General features: G+C 37.8%; 2 protein-coding genes across 8 annotated transcripts in view; both read right to left on the reverse strand.

The window, feature by feature from the left end:
* Positions 1-362: 362 nt before the first annotated feature.
* The window catches only part of LOC105049290 (uncharacterized), a 34,286-nt gene continuing 9,976 nt past the window's right edge, over positions 363-24,672 (reverse strand). Inside the window, exons 8-22 of one of the 7 annotated variants that reach the window (XM_019851914.3) lie at positions 24,263-24,385; positions 23,977-24,050; positions 12,592-13,176; positions 12,387-12,498; positions 12,077-12,214; positions 10,258-10,578; positions 9,789-10,068; positions 8,483-9,687; positions 7,996-8,398; positions 6,973-7,904; positions 6,808-6,873; positions 6,614-6,739; positions 3,900-4,144; positions 2,607-3,801; positions 363-753 (exon numbers count right to left, since the gene is read on the reverse strand). In XM_019851914.3, coding sequence (XP_019707473.1) covers positions 2,637-3,801; positions 3,900-4,144; positions 6,614-6,739; positions 6,808-6,873; positions 6,973-7,904; positions 7,996-8,398; positions 8,483-9,687; positions 9,789-10,068; positions 10,258-10,578; positions 12,077-12,214; positions 12,387-12,498; positions 12,592-13,176; positions 23,977-24,050; positions 24,263-24,385 — 5,775 coding nt within the window. In that variant the 3' untranslated portion in view covers positions 363-753; positions 2,607-2,636. The other 6 variants (XM_019851912.3, XM_019851911.3, XM_073260377.1 and 3 more) reach the window with 6 other exon arrangements.
* Positions 22,408-23,514, reverse strand: LOC140859066 (pentatricopeptide repeat-containing protein At2g18520, mitochondrial-like). Its single transcript, XM_073260376.1, is given in 4 exon segments — positions 22,408-22,932; positions 22,935-23,183; positions 23,186-23,241; positions 23,243-23,514. Coding segments are annotated over 4 exon segments (756 nt in total). The 5' UTR covers positions 23,482-23,514; the 3' UTR covers positions 22,408-22,720.

Raw genomic sequence — 24,672 nt, forward strand, 5'->3', positions numbered from 1 at the left:
GTGTTCCAATATCCTATCCATATAGGATCTATTTTCACAAATCAAAGGACAGGCACTGTTGTTACCAAAAAAAAAAGGATAGGCACTGTTGTTAGACCCAAGCTTGACCCCAGCCCCAACAAGTTCTGGGCCATCCCAGGGACAGTTCTGATCCTACTCGTATGGATTTGAAAGTCAAGCTGCTAACTGTGAAACTATGACACACTCGAACAGCCTGTGCGACTTCAGAAATTTTCGCAGCAGAATGATAAAAGCAAAGCCTTCTTGTTAGGGTAATCAAAATTATTAATTATTTGTTGAATTCTTACATGTACAGAGGCAAGGCAAAAAAAGGCTGCAAGACTGTGCATCTGAAGAAGAAATTAGTGGATGGAGAATCACCAACTTTATGGATTGAATGACCAGATTTCACATTTGGCCGCCTCATTTTCTTCACTATACAGGATAGATAAGCCATCTATAATAGGGATTATCAAAGAGGGGCTTATGTACATGGGTTACAGAGATTCAAAATCAGGCCTACAGCACAACTTGGTGATACCAAAATCGTGAGAATAACCTTCACAATGAGGGCAAGGGTGTTCGCAATCCTTGCCACTTCCTGCAACCAGCTTCATGCAACTGGCGCCTTGACTGAAAGGTCAAAATTTTCTTGCAAAGCAGTCTTAATATCCCTTCAGATAACTGACGTGTTCATCAAGGAGCAAATTCTTGCTGTTGCTTTACTCCGACCTTCTCAGGTACCAGGATGAGCTGTCATGAAGACATGCATGAAACAACTTGAGAATGTAGAGCACTCACAAAGGCGGCCTGGAAAACTAGGAAGAGCAAGAACAAAATGTAGACATATTCATCTGAATGGACTCTAGGAACCCTTTGAAGAAATCTATATGCCAAAATACCAAAATACATGATCAATTCATCAATCATAAAAATAAAATAAAATAAAACAGAATGTTCCAAATTTGAAGCCTGTGAACTTTTGTTCACACTGAAGTCACGAGCATGTACACTGCTGAAAAATTCAACTTGTTGGGATAGATTGATCTAAATTATGACATCTTACCAACCTGATCTGATCAGAAAGGAATGAATTTCTTCTCTCAGTCTGCTCAACTCGAATCTCACAACAAGATATAAAGCAAATGAATAGAACGATATGTGAAGTTTAGAAATACAGTTTCTGCCAGTTGACTTTCACTTACAGTGTCCGTTTTTGGCCCTTTTAACTGATTGTTTTTCTGGATGAAATCTTCATATAATAAATGATAATGTCGGTTCTCTGCTTCCATTGGCCAGGAGCACGGCTGGATGCATGAGAGATATGTGGTTGCCTGCAAACACCCCGCTGATTAAAGTTCTCTTTATGCAACTCAATGCATTTCTAGTTTCCATCGGCTGTTGTTCCCTCAAGGAGAGTAAGAGCCGAGTGCTTCGATTCAAGACTGCAGGGTCTATACAGGAAAAGCAAGACAAAATGGGGAGTTGGAATCAGGAGTTCATAACTATGTTTTCTTTTTGATCTTTCCATAAGGTTGGACTCACTTCCTTGTCCTACATTTTTCCCCTCGAGTGTTGAATCATTGGAGATGTAGAATTATCAGACCCATGGAGACATCCCAGAGAGCTCACCATTATATAGGTGGAGATATCCAAATGTGTCATGAACGCACTAATGCAGTTGCTACCATAACTATATTTTATAGTAAACTTGATCTTTGGAGCATGCATGTGTTCATCTCCATGTCTCCACCTCACTCAAACTAACGCATCTGCAATCCCTCTAGCTTCCAAAACTAGGAATACATAACAAATTTATGGATAATATAGTTTCATCACAACATTGGAAAACTGCCTCCATTCATACTACCTCTCACGTGAAACAAGCATCCCAAGAATACTGTCGAATGCACATGTACAGCTATATGAATCATGTGAATAACATTAAAAAGAAGCAAATGATGCAACTACATGCATATTTAAATGCCAGAAGGGCAACCCAAAGTGCATGATTAATCTTAAAGGCTAGGCATGAATGGTGGCCTTTTCCAACAGGGCATGATGGTTCAACTAATAACAATGTTAAGGCTCAACCGAGGGTTTCACCTCATAATTTATGCAATTTTCATTACTTGACAAGTACTTTTAGGCAAAGACAAAAACTTTCTGGCTCTTAAAAATATAAAACCAATATCAAAGGTATTTTCAACTGCCTTTTTTTGCATTGCATAAATGAAGGAAAATAATAACCAATATTCACGTACAGGTCATATTATTGTCATTTTTAATTCCTAATAATTAACCATGGAACTTTTGGTCCCTATAAACAATTTTAATTATGAATTGATAAATCTTTCTTATTCAATTGAACTGATTACTTAATTAAGAAAGACTAATATCTTCTAATCCCCAGTACAAACAACAATCAGCTAAATGTCAACTTTCTACTCATATCATCTGGCTTAAGGACTTTGTTGTCAGTGATGTTTGAAAGCAACGCATCCCCAAATCAATAACCTACGTGCGAGTTCACATCAGCAAACAGCAAAATACATATGCATTATTATGTTAACTTAATTACTGCCAGGTTAGATTACAAGACTTACCTTTACCTTATCTGGATGGTAAAAGATGCCTCATATTGCAGCTTCATCCGAAGGTGGCTTCTTAACGGGAACAGGCTTTGATGAAGTTTCAGGCTTCTTTGAAGATATAAGAGCTGAAGATAGCAGGGCATCAACAGCCTCACGCTGTCGCTTCCTTGCTATGATCAGATCTTTTTGTTCTGCTAGTTTAGACAATTCACTTTTGTTTGTGTCAATCGCAATGTTATTTCCATTCCCAGAAAATGGTAAAGTTAAAGAATCTTTATGACTCAAACTAGATTTAGGGTGCTCAGAAAATGTCCGTGCTTCTTTTGCTTTGTTTATCAAACTACTAATAGAATCTGTTCCCAATGGTTCATTGACCTTGAACCGGTCCCGTGTTCTTTTACACGCAGAATTTTTCTTTACTATGTCCTCAGTCTGTGCCAACTTATGACTCTGCTTATGGGGCTTGTTCCTTTCATCTTGTCTTTCTATAGTTGAGGCCATATCCTTAGGGCATCTGTAATCCTGCTGCGGAACACCACCACCATGAAGACCACTGTTTTTTGAGTTCCATGCTCCCTTACGACTAGTCAAATCACAATCACGTGAACACCTGCTTGCATGTGTTTCTAGATTTTCATCTATGAGTTTAGCTTTTCCTCTCTGTCCTTTAGCTTTAATGTTCACAGCTTGATCTCCAGAGCTGGCATCTTTGCACCTTCGACCCTGCTTTGGTTTACTTGAATGTAGATCCAACATTGAAGAGGTATGGTTTTCTCTGGATGAGGACAGAGCCTTCCCAAATATTGACTTATATGGTCTTTCAACTGAAATGAACAAATTTCTTTCCTTAGAGTTCTGGATCAAAGCAGCCCAATGGAGATTTGTCTGCAATGTCCGTGCATTACTGACTATCCATAAAGAGTATTTAGCCCGTGTTAAAGCAACATTCATGCGTCTCACATCAGCAACAAAACCAATTCCAGTTGAGTTGATAGTACGTGATTTGGCATTAGAATTTGAAGCTCTAACTGTTGATAGTACTAGTATGTCTACTTCACGGCCTTGAAATCCATCAACAGTGTTGAACTCCATATCAGAAACAATTTCTGGTCCAAATGCACTGGAAAACCGTGAACGCAATAATGAAAGTTGACTCCTATAGGGAGTGATGATACCTATTCTTCCTGGAACAAATTCTGATGGGTATCTGTCCCAAGAAAACAAAGAACCAGAACGATCAATAAAAATTGCATAACCATACCAAAAGTTGCATTGAATCTCTGAAAAGAAAAGAAAAGAAAGTACCTTTTCTTAAAAAACTTCAGTATTTCAACAGCTGCATCAGCTTCAAACTCATTATAAAGGGAAAGAGAACCAGGATTTTTTCCAGGATGTTCATAACCATCAGCAATATCAAAAAACATGTAAGGACCAAGACAAGCATTCTCATGAAATGCTGCTATTCTGTTGTCCATCTGAGCACCATTTAGCAAGTTGTTCTCATAAAAGTGCAATGATGGAAATTTGCTTATCTCAGGGTGCATCCGATACTGGTGAGAAAAGAATACACAATATCATCTCAGAAAACCAACAGAATATATAGTTTTATTTGCCTAAATATGAGATTTAATATGAAAAATCATTGAGCTAAAGAATTTTCTGGGTATATACTTATATCATAGCATTTATAATTTTTGAAACATATAATAGCATGATACACGATATTTTTTTTTGACTCTTTGCACTTCCATAAGCAATGGTGCAAAAATAATATTTTATATAATGTAGATGTGCAGTGTGTGCACACGCGCACATGCACGTGCAACAATCACTTGCAAAAGTTAAACAAGGAGATCCATCAGGATGTGCTTTGGTAAGAAAGCATGAAATGCTGGAAATATTAAGACATCAGATTTAAATGATGAATGATCCTGCAAATCAGCATGTAAGAGAACTGAGAACTGCCTGAAGCAATAATTATGGAAAACAGTGAATTGATGTAGTCAGCATTAAGGTGTCGGAACATCTTGCAGATTCTAGAACTGCTCCATAATCCAAACAGTTTTGTGCTTCAGGGTAGGCAAAGATACACTGAAAGGTCATGTTTGTCTACAACAACACAATTGAAGGACCTCAAGGCACAGCCCAGCTTCTTCAACCACCTTAACAAGCTTGCTTGAGAAAGCAGAGAATGGCATAGAGACATAAGAAATAAGCAGAAACAAAAATTGTGCCTAAGTTAGGAGTAAATAGAGTATGACAAAATGCCAGCAGTGTGCTGCCAAAGAACAAGTTCAGGATCAAAAATACAAGACAAAGCAAAGGTTTAAGAGAAGAAACTGCTGTAGAATAGCACAAATGGGTCAGGACACATCAAGATGCGGACATGGGGCATAAAGGATTAGACTAACGGACAACATGGAAGATTCCTCCTTGTAGATAAAATTAGCACCCAAGCACAAGCAATGAACATTTGAGATAAAAATAATATAAAATTTTCAATTATAGTATCTCCAATAGTGAAAAATAATCCTAAAGTAATTAGATATTCATTTGTATGCTAGTGTACCTTTGTCTGTATTATCTACCCTCACAAGTATTCTAATTAAACATTTACTTATCTATCTACTGTAGGTATTTCTATTTTTTTTCTAATTTTTTTAATCATAATTTTTTATATGGAATTCTTCCATTTATTTGGAACATGATTTTAATTAATTTATTTATTTATTCTCAAAAAATAGTGAGAGAATAAAAAAGAGAGGATTTTTTTTGGTATAATCTCACCAAAAAGAAAATATTTCATTACATTTCTCCTTATTTGTTTATTCACTTTTCTTTTTTTTTTACCTTATTCCTTTCTATCATATTTTTCTTTGGTATGATCCTTTTCTCACGTGTTTATAACTAGTTTTTGTAATTATGTCCTCATTTTGTTAAAAACTAAGATTTTTCTTATTTGTTTTCTTAGGCTTGTTATTAGGCAAAATTTCTTTATTTATCAAAAATTGGATTTAAATTTTGTTTCCTTATTTGTATATGGTCAGGATTGTATAAGTAATTTTAAAAAATGGAAGGATATTTTTGGTATAAAAAATGATAGAATCTAGAAGGAATTTTCTACAATTTCAAAACTCATGTTTTTTATATAGTAGAGATATTTAGCCATGAGCATCAATAGTATAGAATTTTAATCACCTTAAACAGATCCTTTTCAGCCGGTATTTAAGACCAAGACTTGAACAGAATTGATTTCAAACATAATAATTAACAATCCATTTCACTAATGAAAAACCCTGATATAGTCTATGAATCCACCTTCACTTTTTCCATATTGGTAAGTTGTACTGAGAACAGTGACCTTCGTGATTGGGTAGTCTTTCATCTCATGCAAAACTGGGAGATCGATTTCAATTTTCAACATAAAATCTCCATGTCTATATGCTTTTTCAACCATATTTCCCTTTGTTGTAATCAAAGTTTCAAACCCTATGGGATGAGGGTGTCCCGGTTTCTCCACGAAATGGGATGCCCTGCTGTTGGTGAGACCAAACATGACCATGCAGTGCTGCACCAGCGAATACAGTTTGCATGTAGCGACTGCCACACTCGCATTGCCCTCTTCCTTTCCAAGTGTCCAAATGGAGTCAGGCCATGGTTTGAATAAGATTAAAGAACTTTTCTCACCTCATAACCTCAATAACCCTACTAAGTCATGATGATCACCAATGTAAACCATAAGTATGGAAAGAATAATCCTTCTCAGTTCAAAAACTTCATTCATTACAATTATTTTTTTACAAATTGAAAAGAATTTGAAGCTCCATGATAAAAATTTTAGAGAGTAATTTATGCAATATGTCAACCACCAGCAATACTAACTAATCATAACACATAACCAGCAATCTTGCTTCAAAGCATATCAACATGGAAAATTGAAAGATGCAACAGCATGTTCAGTAAAGATATGGCAATCAATATGCCAAGTGTATGCAACAAAACTTTCCTGTGTAATATACCTGTTCGGTAAGCATTATCACCGGGTGACCAGCTCTTTGTAATCGCTCAAACATGCTGCACTCAAAGAAAAACTTGCTGGCTAAATTTGAAAGCACAGTAGCTGGAAGCTGCTTTGGATCACCAACCTTCAAAATGAGAAGTTATTAAAAAGGGTTTTTTATCACTGGGTAAGTTAAACAACTGAAGGTATTACCATAACACATTTGGTTCCATTTGACTTCAGAAGCTGAAGAGGAATCAATGTTGCTGGCTCGAGAGCCTATAAAAGTAAATTCCAAAGGCATTCACAATTCAGCTCAGTCAGCCCAGGAACAAACTGAGCTAACACCTATAATAGAGAACAGACAAGAACACATACCTGGGCTGCTTCATCAATTACAACAACATCAAACAATATTTGTTCAGAAAAATTTCCAAATCTACCATTAGAAGCATATTCAGAACAAACCCCATAAATGTCACCACCACATCCACTGAGTGTCGTTACTACAATTTCAGCCTCCCTAAGGATAGATTTTCGAATATTATGCTTGAGGGACCTGCTTTCATCAGAAACTTTCTTTTCTCGGGCCTGAGAAGCAGCAAGCTCCCCACAAATTGCTTTCTTCTGTCCATACAAAATGTTGAGCTTTGCTCCTATTGCCGCACTAGATACTTTTTGTACATCCTCATCCTTGGAGAGCTCGTTGTCTTGAGAAATATTTGTGTTCACATGACCATCTTCTAGTTTAGCACGCTTAGCTTCATAATACCGTATAGCATCTATAACCTTCTCAAGTTTAGCACGAAGAGAACTAGAAGGCTCCACATCTATATCATCTTTTGCATCAGTTTGGTTTTTCATGCCGTCTGCCAACCGTTGTTCAACAAGTGTATCAATGAAATAAGGCAATGAACTAGGATGAATTGTTTTTGCATTGCCTACCCTCACTATATATGGTTTGTACAACTTTCCATCATTCCCATAAAGACCCTGACTGAGTCTTGATACCAGTTCATCAACTGCTGCATTTGACTGTGCACAGATAAGAACCCTACCTCTTACAGGACGTTCTGTTGGACTAGAGGAATCTTTTTCTGCATCCTTAATCATTTGTTTAGCGAAGGCTGCATCCTGCCAAGCTCTTGCTACAGCAGCTGCCTGGCCAATCTGTGTTCTTGGATTGCTGCATGTGATATTATTTGTTCTGGAACCACTGCTGTGTGTTTTTGAGGAATAGTTGTTATAAACTGTCGGTAAAGCAAGCAATGCACTTACAACAGCAACAATTGTTCTAGTTTTACCAGTACCTGAAAACAAGAACAATTTCAGAACCTTTCTCTCTCTCACACACACACATAAGTATATCACTTATCAATAAAGATCAGAAAGAATTAAAACCTGGAGGACCCTGTATAAGAGAGAGTTCAAAATTTCTCCTGGAATCCTGTTTTCTGATGGCAACACTGATTGCTTGAAGCTGACTCTCATTAAATGAGGACATCAACATTTTCTGCAAGGCCTGAGAAAGCTTGCCTAGTTGAACTTTCCCAGATTCAGGATACCCAAGGGAACCATCAAATGGATTCAAAATAATTGGAAGCATAGGGATATCATGTAGTGATGAAAGAGCCTGAAATTCTCGGAGCTGAGGGGTTATACTCATAAGACGACTTAAAAACCATTTACTCCGTTCAATAAGAAGCCTTCTCACTTTATTTAAACGTGAAGAACCATTTGGAAGATAGAACCTGATTACAAGAATTATTGACCAATTCTTATCACTCTTCTCACGTCTCTCCACCTGAGATATAAACCAAGATAATACAAGCCCAGTTAAGGTGTACAAGTTTAGTAATTAAAATAAAAAAGAAAATGAAGTTGATACCTTTCCAAGTACGTGCACATGCTGGGCAGAGTTTTGAAGGGGCTCTTTGGTGAGCAAAACCAGGTCATTCTCTACACACCCTCTAGATACTAAAGACTCAGTATTATCAGGACGGCACCGAACAAGATGAAAATCATCAATCCTTTCAACTGAAAGTATACATAGGCTGCCACAGGACATCTCATCTGAAGAAGTCTCTATATATGAATTGTGTAGCTGAGCTTTGAACTCTTCCAAAACCAATGGCCGAAAAATCTCAACATAATGGTTTGGTGATTGAAAACATAAAGGCACCTCTCTCAAATTTGCTGAAGCTGTGTTCTCAACTTCATTAGCAGAAGATAACCCAACAACAGCAAAGTAATCCATCTCTAAAATGGGTCTATACCAATCATTCAATCTTGGTGGCTTAAGCCTTCTAATTCCCATGTGCCTTCTACCAAGGAAACCTGTTTTATTTTGCATTGGTAATTGAAGGTGAACAACTTGCCGTTTGGGAGCAGAAATGCTTGGCTTTGTAAGGACTAATTTTGGACGTTTAGAATTACCAAGTGCACATTCCAAGGGATCATCTTCAGCATCATGTATTAAATCTTCAATGACAACATTCCCCTTTTCCGGTTCCACAGAAGGAATAGTTTGAGCTGATGATTGAGGATGCACAAGTCGGGAAGATGAGCTGGCTTTTTTAAGTGATGGAGCAATCTCATTGCCATCAGACAACTTACGCAGTTGCTTGTCTACGCCTATGCCTTTTAAGGGGATGGGAGATGTTTTTCTTCCACTAGCAGATGACTCAACTGCCGAAGAAACTTGAGTATCATTATCTTGCTTTTGGGAAGAAATTTGACTGTCCTTGACATATGTTCTTGGTACAACAGTTTCAAATATGTTTCTCGAACTACTACTGTTGAAAACCATAGAATCATCTGATAGTAACTCTTTACCAGCCAAATTTGGGGAAGCTGCTTTTTCTGCTTCATCATCTGATACAACAATGACACTTGTAGTGGGCTCTTTGCCCTTGGCATGTAGAACTTGGTTGGCCCGGACCCTATTCTCTGGAGCAGGACTTCCCTTCACAAAGGAAGGTTCAGGAACTAATGGCTTTGCTTTTAATACTTTGCCTAGAATAGACTGAGAAGTTTCTTTGTGTAATGAAATTGCAAGGTGATATATTTTGTCCTTCAACTCATCAACTGCAACTGCATCTAGTATGCAAAAGCTGGACATGTTTAATATATCTACCAAAAGCAAGGAAGTTAAGAGAAACATGAGACAACGTACAAGAGGGGAAAAAATAAACCTTGTGATATGATTGCTTCAATGGCATCAATAGTGCATGGAGCTGTGCCACCATGTGAACCTTGTAAAATGTTCAGCAGAGCAAACATGCACTGCTTCCAGTGTCTGCTAATGACAAGAAGAGATGACCTCCCCCAGTCCACCAAATCAGAGAGCCATCTAATGTCAAAAATATCAGGTTCAGGCACCATGGATCCTGAACTCCCGGACCACTCATTTGCTAATGAGCTCACCCTTTCATAAACAACAGGAAGTGCTTCCAGTAGCCGAACACATGTCATCTGCAATTACATAAGAATAAAGAAATAAAGAAAATGGAAAAGACCAATAAATCATAAAAAGGAATATCCATAGCAAAGAAAGGGATAAATGTCTTAAATGGGAAGTTGATATAAAAGAACAAATGAGGCAAGAATGAATGACAAAAAATAAAAATAAAAATAAAAAGGAGACATTTCAACATTCTGTACCTGACAATTCTTGCTATTAATAAGCTTCTTTCCTTCCTCTAAGCATTTCAATATGGAAGGCCATATAGTTGCTGAAAGGAAATAACAGAATTTCTCCCAAGATTTCGTGCCCACAAAAATTGACGAATTTCCAGGTCTAACTGAGAGATAGTCAGAACAAGGTTGCCGCAAAAATCCTCCCTCGGATACAAACTTTGCAGAGTTTAAATCCTGGCTGATAGGTGATTTCTGGGAAGTAACTACTTCCTTTAATAGTTTACGCATGACAAAAAATAAGTGGTGGAGATCATGAAAATTTCCCAAAAAGGAATCCGCTTGGATCTGAAAGTTGAGCAAAATTGCAATAATGTTAACATAATGGAAAGATTACTTGTAGTCTAGTTAACATAATAACTTTAGCTTCAAGTATATCATCATCATGAGGCTTGCCAACACTGGTTAACTTGAGTGAAAACTCTCCAATGTCTAGAAATATGTTTTAACAAATGGATTTTAGTAATCTATTTTAGTGGCGGAGGGGGGGCGGGGCGTGTGTGTGGGGTGTGGATTGGTTGGGGCGGGGGCAAGGGGCTGTGTTGTGCAGTAATTCTATCATATGGAAGAAGTAAACATAAACTAAAATAAAGAAACAAGCAAATTACAAGGTCCTTGCTACCCTTAGCTAAAAAAGATAACTTGAGCACCAAGAACCAAAAAGGAACAAAATCACAATCCTTATATGCAATGCTACCAACATTACAAAAAGATAAGCATCAACAATCCCTGTGTATCTAAATTCTAGTAGCTTCTTAGTTCACGTCTGAATGGAAAAATAGCAGTATGCTACTCAAGTAACAGTCATATGGCAGAGTAAATATGAGCTTGAGATTTATATTTGAGAATTCCAGGATTCTGTTCCCATCATGACATCAACAAGACCACAAGTTGATCATTTGGCATTAATACCTCAATCTTCCATGACAAACATATACAGAGTCAATGCAAAGAACAAAAGTGACTCTCAACACCCCACTTATTAGCAAAGGTAGCATCGCCACACCAACTACAAAAATGCTTCTCTTGTTGAGCACGTCTTGAACTTACAATTCCAAGAGAATGGAAGAAAAAGAATTTTAAAACCTTACATTATGGAAGGAATTTAATAATCTTGATATTCCCTAGGTCCATGCAGTAAAAAGGACTTGCCAATCCCCTTTTGTAGACAAATTCAGCAACATACATGTCAAGCATGGAGAGAAAAGGCTATATGCAGTCCATCTCGCTCAAGTCAACCCAGGTAGAGTGCAAATAAACTCAAGAAATCCTTGTCAAATTTTAGACTGTGGATTTGTCCACCCAACAGAATCCATGGAATTTATACCATCATGCCACATGCTTCCAACTTTTCAATAATGTTCAACCAAATTTCACATGAGACATAAAGTTCAATGTTTAAAAATTCACAAATGCTATCCAGCAAAGAAGATGTAAGTTCACATGATCAAATGCCCTACAACAGAAGAAAAGTGCCTGTCACTTCATTCTAAACACACAAACACACACACACACACAAAAAGGCAAAAAAGAAAAACTTGCAGATCACACTTCTTAAATAAGATCCTTATAGAAGAAAAATGCTGATCCAATTAATTAATGAGTACAAGTAACTAGAATAGAAGCAAAGACTTCAGAAATGGATAAGCATGATCTGAAAAAATAAATAAATAATAAACCCACACAATATCCTGTTAACAGAAACATGAACACTTTGTATCATTGAGGCTGGCTAACTTTAAGTACAGTGCAACCTATAAAATTGCATACCAGTTTCAAAGATTACCTGTTTTAAAGCAAATCTCAGCCCCAAAAACATTGCAGATAGAGAAGATGGACTAGAGCAAAGAAATTGAAGTCCAGAAGTCAGACCTCTTGTATTAGAAACATGCTCCAATATAACCCTATCAACTTGCCTTATGATCTGCAACGAGTAGACTAGCTTTATGTTAAACAATTATAAAAGATGGAAAAGCAATCTAATATCAGCGAATTAAATGTCTTTTCTTTACTTCTCATTGCATGCTAGCACTAGTTCTTATATCCTATCAAAACTTGTAAAAGTATTACATGGAATAATTTAAGGTGGCACACACATCATTAGGATCTATAAGCAAAAGTATCAAGCTCTCAGCCATTCTTGGTTCCCAAGTCCACTGCTTCTGAAGTTCACGATGCTCTATTTGCATGATAAAATGGGCAGCAAACCTAAATCAAATTAAAATATATTTCCAGTAAATGCTGCAGCACAAAATTAACAAATGGACATTGCAGTCGTGAGAAAAAAATAATGCTGGAAACCTCTTGAATGTTCTTATTAGAAGAATACACAACGACAATGCCTTAACAGAGTTTCTGGACTCATTCCCATCTCCACCATCATCGGAACCATTTGGAACCTCCCACATCAATGATGAAGAAATTTCTCCAGCATATGATGACAACCAGTCATCTACAGATAGTGATAACTCCACACTCGACATGGACTCCAGCATAGAAATATGAGCCAAAGCCCAAAAAACAGCCTTCGAAAAAGATATAGGAAGGATTGATGGATCCACTTTAATTAAAGCATCAAACCATAATGCAGGAACACATGTCCATTCTTTACATTCACGAGAGGTAAGCTTGCTTTGGATGCCAGAAAGACTCCAACAACTGTAATCCTTCTCCTCAATGTCATGGGAAAACTGGAGTTCATCCTCATCATCAATAAAATCAGCTGACATTCTCATATTATACTTTGAAACTGAATGGTACTGTAGCTTCAAAGAAATCAAAGCAGAAGCATCAGAAATCATGATTGTATTGATGAGATCAAATGCTGGTTGACGCAAAGAACTATGAAGAGATGAATCCTTCAGTGAGCTGACCAGAGAAGGACCCCTGTTCATCAAATCAAAGTTCAGATTATCCATATCTGCAATAGAAAATATGGTCTAGCACATGCACATTACTACTATCAAAGAAGGAAAATCACAATTCGCACCACGTGTATTACCTTCACCCCAAAAGATAGAATTCTTTTTATTTGTTATTTAGCTGAATTAGCAAGCAAAATGAATCATGCTGGTAAAAAACTCAAATCCACATGCAGGTAAGTCATGCTGTCAAAAACTCCCATGCAAGTGTAAAATTCATATGCAGGTGTACTGGTGCAGACAACAGAGCCATCAAAAATCGGCAATATGATTTAAATTCGATTTGCATCGAAGAAGTCTCATTAGATTGATTCTACTTCAGTTATTTATTTTCAGTCAATAAATTTTTAATGCATTTAGCTTTGGGTCCATAGGGCCATACTTGGATTTGTCCACGTCACCTTTGGAGCCACCACTCTCCACATGCCAAGAGAAGAAATATGCATGCCAGCGTGTGTTGTGCTCATGCCAAGTTGTGTCAAGCATCAAGCACCCACATGGAGTTCCATTTCTTTCCTAGAATTCCTTAAGAGTTCTTGGCTACTTACTTATTTTGTTGAAAGCTGATTTCTTTCCCATGGTAGATTATTTTATCACATATAATGCTTTATTTTTTTGTGGAGAGCTAATTCCTTCCTTGTAAAAAATAAGAAATTCCTAAAGAAACAGAACCCTTAGAGTCCTATATAAATCTTTGTATCTTCCATGAAGAGGACAATGAATGATTTTACAAACTCCACAAATACTTGTGTCAATCGCTCCGATATGGAGAGGATGTGAGACCCAAAATCGCCCCACAAGGAGAGGATGTGAGGCCCACTTTCTATCATACTCCTACTTAAGATTCAATGTTCCTGCGACTCTGATTCGACTCCACCATCTACCCACGCAAGCCTATACCGCCAAGAGAAGATCTATCTCCTTTAGAATTTTCATCTATCGTGCTGAGAGAAGGAGTGATTTCTTATTCTACAGATCATATGCTGTCAAGGACCTTCGTTCCTTATCAGTTGATCTTTGATTTTTTTTTTTAATCCGATATTTGTAAAGACCTAGTTCTTTATCGATGGATCTGTTTGGTTAAAAGATTAAGAGTCCTAATCAGAGTAGTTTCTTAACTACCACGATCCGGATTCTTATCATCTTCTTGGATTTTTCTCACGGGTTTAATATTTTATTTTCTCTCGTTCCATTCATATTTCTCTTTTTGCATTTACTCGTGAGCATGTTTAATTTCTGCTATTGTTTATGAAATTCTCTATTGCTAGTTGTTTACTGATCTCTCGAATGGCATTCGTCTGTATCATTTAGATTGATCTCGCTTTAGTCTCGTATCAATCAATCACGCCTCCTGAGCAGAGTCTAGACAACTATATTGTCTGTCCTGAGAATAATGAGCCCCTGGTTGGACGTGATTTGTTGTTGATGAACAGAAGAGAGCTTGATCATTTGGATTGATTTTCTTTTTCTCTCTTCTTTAGAGTTGTCCCGCATCAATTTGGTATCAGAGCCGGTTGATTAGGGCTTTAGTTTAAATTCAGCAATTTAAATTTCCGCAAGTTAAATTTTCGCACTCTAAATTTCGTATTTTACTTTCAAGCATTTTAATTTTTATTACACCTTATTTCTGCATCCTAGAGTTGCATGACCACTAGATCAGGTACTTGGTACCAACATCCTACTTCCCCACCCAACACCAATATGGATCCCAATATAGCAGCCATCATTAATGCTCTGACTGAAAAATTTGATGACATGAAAAATTTTATGAAAGCCATGGATGAGAGAATAGTGGTATTAAAAGAAGCTAGGCAGAAACAACCTGAACCTGAGTCTCCCCAACTACCTATAGGACAAAGAGGTAGGAATCTAGAACTTGATCGACCTATAGGGGCACGCCCGCACCATAACCAGTTCGATCAAGATGAGCATATTCTTAGGAATATGAAGGTTGAAGCCCCAAATTTTGATGGTTGTCTAGATCCGAGAGAGTACCTAGATTGGAAATCATGTATGGACCACTATTTTGGATGGTACGAAATGTCTGAAGCAAAGAGAGTTAGGTTTGCTAGGATGAAATTGGTTAGGCAAGCCCGACTTTATTGGAAAAGTGTTGAGCGTCTTCTCAATCAGAGAAGACAAGATCCGATAGAAACCTGAGATGAGATGAAAGAAAAACTCAGAGAGAAGTACCTCCCAACCTCTTACCAACAAAAACTTTTAGATCAATGGCAAAGGCTTACTCAAGGGAATAGATCAGTCACCAAGTATATCACGAGATTTGATGAATACCTCATGAGATGTGGAGTAGCCAAAGATAGGGTTGTTACCTTATCTAGATTTAGAGCTGGATTGCGAGAGGATATTCAGCGTGAGCTCTTTCTGCGAGAGGTAACCACGTTGGAACAAGCTTATCAACTTATCTTAGATTTTGAAAGATTTTTTAGATATTTGACTCTCCGTCGTTCTGAACTCAACCGAATAACCCCTTCCGGATCGAGACCTAATATTAATCAAACTCCTAGTAACAGACCTCCACTTACAAATCCTATTGGGAGAAAAGAAGATAAAGAAAAAAGAACTATAGGAGAGTTATCAAAAGGAAGTAGTTCTCGATCCCATTGCTTCAAGTACCATGGTTACGGTCACTTTACTGCACAATGCCCCAACCGATCATTATTCGTAGAAGAATTAGGAGAAACTCTAAAAAATATTGAGGAGGTAGTTTATGAAGCTGATCCAGATTTAGCCGAGCAATTTGAGAGTACTGAGGACATCCTAGGTTATGCCGCAACCGAGTCAGACCTTAGGCTTGGAGTCGTTAGGTATGTCCTAGTACAAACTAAGAAAATGAAGACTAACGTAGGACCTCTATTTTCATACTTTCATAAAATTTGGCGATAAAATTTGTAAGGTGATCATTGATAGCGGTAGCTGTATCAACGCCATCTCCACCGACACGGTTAAGCGATTAGGATTAACTCCTGTGGATCATCCCAGTCCATACCGTGTGTCTTGGATTGATTCCTCCTCTATTCTCATCAAATTTAGATACCGTGTGCCCATCCAGCTTCATTCCTACCAGAATCATATGTGGTGCGATGTCTTACCCATGGAAGTCGGAAGTATCATATTAGGTCGATCTTGGCTATTCGATAATGATGTTATGATTTATGGCCGAACCAACTCCCGTAAGATCACGATTAATCATTCCTCACCTAAGGCTACTAATAGAAAGATAGGCAATGGACCAAAAGAAAACCTCAAGAAGAAAAGCCTCCATCTGATAGGTGCTAAAGAATTAGAGACGACCATAAGTGAAGGATCACCAGTTTAGATGCTTGCTGCTAGAGAAGTTCGTGAGGATTCTAAGATGGATTATCCTAAAGAAGTAGCTAGCCTTCTTAGTGAGTTTCATAATGTCTTTCCTGAAGATCTTCCAGATTACTTACTGTCTATAAGAAACATTCAACATACCATTGATTTAGTTCCTAAATTTACCCTACCCAACTTGTCCCACTATAAGTTAAACCCTAATAAGCATGCCGAGCTACAAAGGCAAATTGGAGAGCTGATAAAAAAAAGATTTGTGAGGGAGAGTTTGAGTCCTTGCGCGGTTCCTGCACTACTGACTCCAAAGAAGAATGGTACATGGAGGATGTGCATAGATAACCGTGCCATTAACAAGATCACCATTAAGTACCGCTTCCCCATCCCTAGGTTAGATGATATGTTAGATATAATGGCCGGATCCACTATCTTTTCTAAGATTGATCTTAAGAATGGTTACCATCAAGTAAGGATTAGATCAGGAGATGAGTGGAAAACTGCTTTCAAACAAAAAATGGTTTATATGAATAGATGGTGATATCATTTAGATTATCTAATGCCCCTAGTACCTTCATGAGGTTGATGACCCAAGTGCTACGACCATTTATAGGAGTATTTATAGTCGTATATTTTGATGACATTTTGATCTATAGTCAAACTAGGGAAGACCATCTAGATCATCTCTAAAGAGTGTGTCAAGTTCTTAAAACAGAAAGCTTGTATGCTAATCCTAAGAACTGCGCTTTTATGACAGACCATATCATCTTTTTAGGTTTTGTTGTTACCCCCAATGGTGTATCTGCTGATCCTAAAAAGATTAGAGCAATAGTTGAGTGGCCGGTGCCTAAGAGTGTGCATGACGTGCGGAGTTTTCATGGATTAGCAACCTTTTATCGCAGGTTTATAAACGAGTTTAGCACCATAGTCGCTCCCATCACTGACTGTATTAAAAAGAAAAAATTTGAATGGACTAGGGCAACCAATAGAGCCTTTCTAGACATTAAGGACAAGATGACCCATGTCCCAATCTTACGTCTTCCTGATTTTTCTAAGGTTTTTGAAGTAGCGTGCGATGTGTCAGGAGTTGGGATTGGTGGTGTCCTTAGTCAAGAAGGTCATCCGGTAGCATACTTTAGCGAGAAATTTAACGATTCTAAACTCAAGTATTCTACCTACGATAAGGAGTTTTATGCGGTAATCCAAGCTTTAAGATATTGAAGGCATTACCTACTACCGCAAGAATTTGTTTTGTACTCTGACCATGAGGCCTTTAGACTTCTGAATTCCCATAAAAAATTGAATCATAGACACGGTAGGTGGGTCGAGTTTTTGCAAGCCTATACTTTTGTTTTGAAACACCGTGCAGATGTAGAGAATCGTGCTGCTGATGTCCTGAGTCATCGTCATACTTTGCTGTCTACCGTTAGTATAGAAGTGTTGTTGGTTTTGATAAGATTAAAAAAAATTATGAGGAATATCCAGATTTTGGTGACATACTTACCGCTTTACGTAAGGGACCATCTAGAGAATGTAGTGAATATACTCTTCAGGATGGTTACCTATTTAGAGAAACTAGGCTGTGTATCCCCCACACATCTTTAAGAGATTTTTTAGTTTGAGAATTACATGCTGGAGAATTAGCTGGACACTTTGATAGGAATAAAATTATAGAGTTGGTAGAGGCCCAGTTCTTTTGGCCAAGCTTGAAAAGAGATGTCGCCCGAATTGTTGCCCAATGTAGAACATGTGCCGTGGCCAAGCAGAGAAAACAAAACACCGACCTATATACACCCTTACCTATACCAGACTGTCCTTGGCAAGATGTTAGTATGGATTTTGTTTTGGAATTACCCAGGACAGCTAAGAAGCATGATTCTATTCTGATGGTTGTAGATAGATTTTCAAAAATAGCCCATTTCTTGTTCTATTGTCAAACATCTGATGCGTCGAAAGTTGCAAAGATATACTTTGATGAGATTGTTACACTACATGGATTGCCTAAAATCATTGTTTCTGATAGGGATGTTAGATTTATGAGCTACTTTTGAAAAATTCTATGGCACTTTTTAGGCACAAAACTAAAATTTTCTTCTGCCTATCATCTGCAAACCGACCAAAGTGGTTAATAGGAGTCTTGAAAATCTTTTGCATTGCTTGATTGGGGAACATATGGGTAACTGAGATCTTTTGCTGTCTCGAGCCGAATTTGTATATAATAGCTCTGTTAATAGGTCTATTGGCATGAGTCCTTTTGAAGTAGTTCACGGATATTAATCTAGAAAACCAATAGACCTCATCCCACTATCCATGCATGCTAGGATTTCCGAATCTGCAGAGTCATTTGCACAGCATGTCAAAAGTCTGCATAAAGAGATCAGTAAAAAAATTAGTATGAGCAATAAAATTTATAAACAGAATGCAGATTCTCATCGACGTGTCCAAGAGTTTGCAGAGAAAGACTATGTGATGGTTCGATTGAGACCTGAACGGTTTCCATCCGAAATCGTGAAGAAGTTACATGCCCGAGGAGCAGGTCCGTTTAAGATCATAAAGAAAATCAGATCAAATGTATATGTTGTGGACCTATCTTCTGATTTTGGGATTAGCTCTACTTTTAACATTACAGATCTTGTCGCTTATAAAGAACCAACTCGGATACCTAGTGAGCCATTTGAGCCTGAACCAACCTTCGAAAGCGAACCTATCCCTGAGTGTCCACCAACCAAAATATCAGCAAAACACGATCAGATTGAGAGAATTTTGGATGAGCAGATCCTCTCCACCCGAAGTCGAGGCTATCGGCGATATCTGATCAGATAGTGAGGTCGATTGGAGTCTGAAGATACCTGGATCACTCGAGAAGAGCTGCAATGCATTGATCCCGATCTACTTGAGCGTCACTAGAGTGGAATCAACCCACACTTGACAGAATCGAGTTTCCCCATCTCGGGAGAATTGGTGCAGACACCTGAGCCATCAAAAATCGACAACATGATTTAAATTCGATTTGGATCGAAGAAGCCTCATTAGATTGATTCTACTTTAGTTATATATTTTCAGTCAATAAATTTTTAATGCATTTAGCTTTGGGTCCATAAGGCCATATTTGGATTTGTCCACGTCACCTTTGGAACTACCACTCTCCACATGCCAAGAGAAGAAATATGCATGCCAGCATGTGCCGTGCTCATGCCAAGTTATGTCAAGCATCAAGTACCCACATGGAGTTCCATTTCTTTCCTAGAATTCCTTAAGAGTTCTTGGCTACTTACTTATTTTGTTGAAAGCTGATTTCTTTCCCATGATAAATTATTTTATCACATATAATGCTTTACTTTTTTGCGAAAGACTAATTTCTTCCTTGTAAAAGATAAGAGATTTCTAAAGAAATAGGACCCTTAGAGTCTTATATAAATCTTTGTATCTTCAATGAAGAGGACAATGAATGATTTTACAAACTCCACAAATACTTGTGTCAATGGCTCCAAGAGGGAGAGGGTGTGAGACCCAAAATCGCCCCATAAGGAGAGGGTGTGAGGCCCACTTTCTATCCTACTCCTACCTAAAATCCAGTTCCTGCGACTCTGATTCGACTCCACCATCTACCCACACAAGCCTATACCGTCAAGAGAAGATCTGTCTCCTTTAGAATTTTCATCTATCGTGCTGAGAAGACGAGTGATTTCTTATTCTACAGATCATATGCTGTCAAGGACCTTCGTTCCTTATCAGTTGATCTTTGATTTTTTTTTTTTTAATCCGATGTTGGTAAAGACCTAGTTCTTTATCGATGGATCTGTTTGGTTAAAAGATTAAGAGCCCTAATCAAAGTAGTTTCTTAACTATCACGATCCGGATTCTTATCATCTTCTTAGATTTTTCTCACGGGTTTAATGTTTTATTTTCTCTCGTTCCATTCATATTTCTCTTTTTGCATTTACTCGTGAGCATGTTTAATTTCTGCTATCTATTTATGAAATTCTCTATTGCTAGTTGTTTACTGATCTCTCGAATGGCATTCGTCTGTATCATTTAGATTGATCTCGCTTTAGTCTCGTATCAATCAATCACGCCTCCTGAGCAGAGTATAGGCAACTATACTGTATGTCCTGGGAATAATGAGCCCCTGGCTGGACGTGACTTGTTATTGATGAATAGAAGAGAGCTTGATCATTAGGATTGATTTTCTTTTTCTCTCTTCTTTAGGGTTGTCCCGCATCATGTATTGCATGAAATTTCTATAACACCAAGTTTATGGTCATTTCTTCACCACATGAGGTTACCCCAAGTGTCCAAGACTCCAAGTAATATATTATGATGCACTCCTTTATTTTGGGAAAACAAGTGTTGCAATACACCAGTATGGCAGACCACCTAAGGAGCCACAGGTTCCTGCTTATGCTGGCTATCCATATAAAAAACTTTTCTTTTCATTCAATCATGCTTGCTTCCGATTTTGCCTGTCCTAAGAGGAACTTAAGCAGTCTTCAGTGCAAAAGTGCTGCTGGCGATAGCAAAAATCATGTGAAATCAGCAACATTACTTCTTTGATTAGTTGAAACAGCATGAGTAAAAGATATAAGAATTTTTGCTTTTCAGTTGTTATCTACTTTATCTTTTTACATATATAATGTGGCCATATTGGTATGGAAAGAAGGTTAAAAAAGATGCAGATGAGAATAGTAGTCATTCTAGAAATATAGTGGACATGTATAGGATGACCTTCCATCTTCTTTGTGTCATACTTTGTATAAGACACTTAAAAGATACATCCCATCATGCAGAAACTTCTTGCCATTAAGAAATTGTTAGGTAATAAATTTAATATGTATGATCTCTCTCCCTAATAGATATTCTGAAACCTACTAAAGAACAACATTCCTTACTCCTAACTATCATAGAACAACTACTAGTCTTCGAAGGAGTTTCAGATGTCATAAAGATAAATATTTAAACCATTTAGTGAAATAAGAATGGTTCATTCGACAATAAAGGCCATAAACAAATATATAAAATTCTTTAGCTATAGTGACCTACAAATACAGATCAACACAAGATATAACCTTTAATTTATACGTGTTTCATTCCTACAAAAGCCTAGATCACCCAAAATAGAAATGCCTGCATACGGTTTGTCATAACCTCCATTCGAATCATTTTTGGTTTTAAGCTCCTTTTTTCTACTGTACAACCAATAGTCAAGACTCAGCACCATGGTAATAACCATTTTAGGCTATCAATCATTATACCTGCTTAGCTATCCGAAATGATTATCTCTAAAACCTTGTTAAATTAAAATATGACTGCCCAATGTAAATCATCTCTGAAGTTATTTCTGCTTGTACTAACACACATTCAATCCCAACATCTTTGTCTTTGCTATCATTCTTGTATGCTAGTGCAGGTTCCTGACTGACAACATCCTCATCCATGCAAAATCTTGTGGCTGCTTTATAAAATTTTCCCACTATGTTAAAATGGCATTCAACGAATGGTGCCTCAAATATAAAACAACGGTTGGTAGGTAAAGACCTAACTTATCAGTCATGCAATTTAAGTTTATGCAACCAGAGATAACCATCCAACATTTCCCAAGATAGTCAATGAAGAAGGAAAGACAAAATTTGTCAAGGAACAGCATTCATTTTGAGACACAAACGATAAGCTAAAAAAATCATTTTTAGAACACTGTCCAAATAAATGTAATAAGATAAAGAGGGTCAAAATTTTCCATGATCAAGAAGATTTGGACTTATAATATAAATTTTGAAGAGAGGAAAATGTTGAGGTGAACATGCAGTACATATAGGAAAGATGGAGTAAACAAAAATTATGAAGCACAAAAGTAAAATCGATGCAAGGGAAATCAATTGTAAAGGTATGCACATGTACAATTAGGTTTAAAGATAGCCTTATAAGAGGGTCTTTCTCTCTCTCAAGGAGAGGCTGAGGGGGTCTTGAATTCCGATGTTGGGTCAAGGGAGTGGAAAATAGCTGGGCAAAATTTCGAAAGTCACTAGCGCTATTCAATGTGTGGATCAGATCAGCTTCGGGCTAGGCTTAGCCCAAGGTATAACTAAAATTAGTCAACCCCACGCCTAGCCCAACTTGAAATTTAAGCCTACTTTCCAGGCCCAAGCCAGGTACTTACTCAAGCTTCAGGCCAGGCCTTGGGCTTCTCAACGGCCTAGGGCTTCTCGATGGCCCAAGTCCCCACTCCTCAACAACCCCAAGCCATATTGATCTCCAACATCAAACACCTTAAGTTGTAAGTAATAGTGTTGCGCTACCATGATTTGTCTAATTGAATCAAGCATGTTTCTTGGCTTCCCATTGAGGGCTAGGTAAATCATCCGGACATTATAAGCTAGTGAATCGGCTTGTAATACTACTTCATCTCCTTCCACAATCTCTTAGCTTCCTCAAGCCTACCCTCTTTATAGAAGGAATCAAGAAGGGTGGTGTAGATGATGATGGTGACCTTGATTTTCTCCATCTCCTTGAGGACGGCAAGGGCCTTCTTGGCATCGCCGACAAGGCAATGGAACTTAACAAGGATGCCATAGGAGACCTTGTTGGGGGCAATGGAGAAGCAACAAGTAAGGTCGGCAAAGAGGTCGGGGATTCGGCAGTGGCGAGAGCAAGGTGGGAGTGGTTGAGGGTGGAGAGGAGGGTGTTGAGGGAGACGGCAGTGCAAGGGCGGGATTTTGTCAAGGATACAGAAGGCATGGTTAAGCATGCCAGTGACAGCATAAGAGGTGATGTTGGCAACAAGGAAAGGCTCATCAATGGTGCAAAGGTCCTTGAGGGCCTCAATGTCAACGAAGTGGTAACCACGGGCCAAGCGGCAAATGGTAGGATCAAAGTGGTGGCGGCCGGAGAAGAGGAGTCCGATGGCAATGGCAGGAGTGAAGGGAGGAGACCGGGATAGAGAGGGCATCCATGGGTGAAGAAGATGAGGAAGGAGGTGAGAAGTGTTTTATATTATATTTTATATTATATCACATGATATATTTTATATATATTATACGATATATCTTTTATATTATATAAAATCTGGGTTGGGTTGGGCTCAGGCTGGGTTGACCTCAACCCGAGTCTAGCCTATTTAACGAGCAAGCCCATTTTTCGAGCCTAGCCTGGTTCGCCAACCTTAGAATCTAGGTCCGGGCCCATCTGAATCATTTCAAGCTTGAGCAAATCGAGTAAGCTGTTAGGCCCATGAACAGATCTTGTTGTCATCCGGTAGGAAAAAGCATTGAAGGATTCACAAATTCATTTCCAAGTGTGTGGGGCAAGGCTTCATCATAATGGAATTATGGTTAAATATTGCATAAGCACACTATATACAATGATGTATAGAAAAATAAAAAGAATACCAAATAATTGAATGCATAGAGCACAAAAAAATGGCATAAATTTGCTTAGAGCTTACCACATATGAGCGCACTCAAAAGGTGGGCATGGAGGATTCATTGTATAGCCACGATGTATGATAAGAAGAGCAATCTGAAAGTATATTCATAAAGATGGCAGAAAATAACTATCAAAAGAAAATATAATCAATTCATTAAAACAAAGAAAATGATAAACTTAAACAACCAAATATAAATAGTGTGAAATTAATCAACAACATAAAGAATGAGATATTAATGTAGCCTTGTTTTAGCCTCTTAACTTGTGTCAAAGAAATTAATGTTAGAAAAAGGAAATCACCTAACCTTACGAGCATTTTTTCTTGTTAGGTGACTGAAGTTACTACTCTGAGTCACTTGATGTAGGAGAAAATAGAGGAAGTGTCTTCGTTGTTTTTCATGCTCACCATCTTGCAAAGCCTCAAGAGACTGGATGAAGAACCACATAGTCTATTAGTAAGTAGTTGCATGTGGAAAAAAAAAAGAGCAAGTTTATAATGAAATTCATGTGTATGCAGTATATATACGCATAGATCTACACATGCATGAATGTGCATATATGCATACACATATATGTACATACATACGTACGTACATATGTATGTATGTATGTACGTATATGTAGTGTATATACATATATGTACATGCATCCATACATACATACATATGTATGTATGTATGTATGCATGCATGCATATATGTACATACATACACGC

The sequence above is a fragment of the Elaeis guineensis genome, chromosome 7 (assembly GCF_000442705.2).
Source record: "Elaeis guineensis isolate ETL-2024a chromosome 7, EG11, whole genome shotgun sequence".
NCBI classification, from domain to species: Eukaryota; Viridiplantae; Streptophyta; class Magnoliopsida; order Arecales; family Arecaceae; genus Elaeis; species Elaeis guineensis.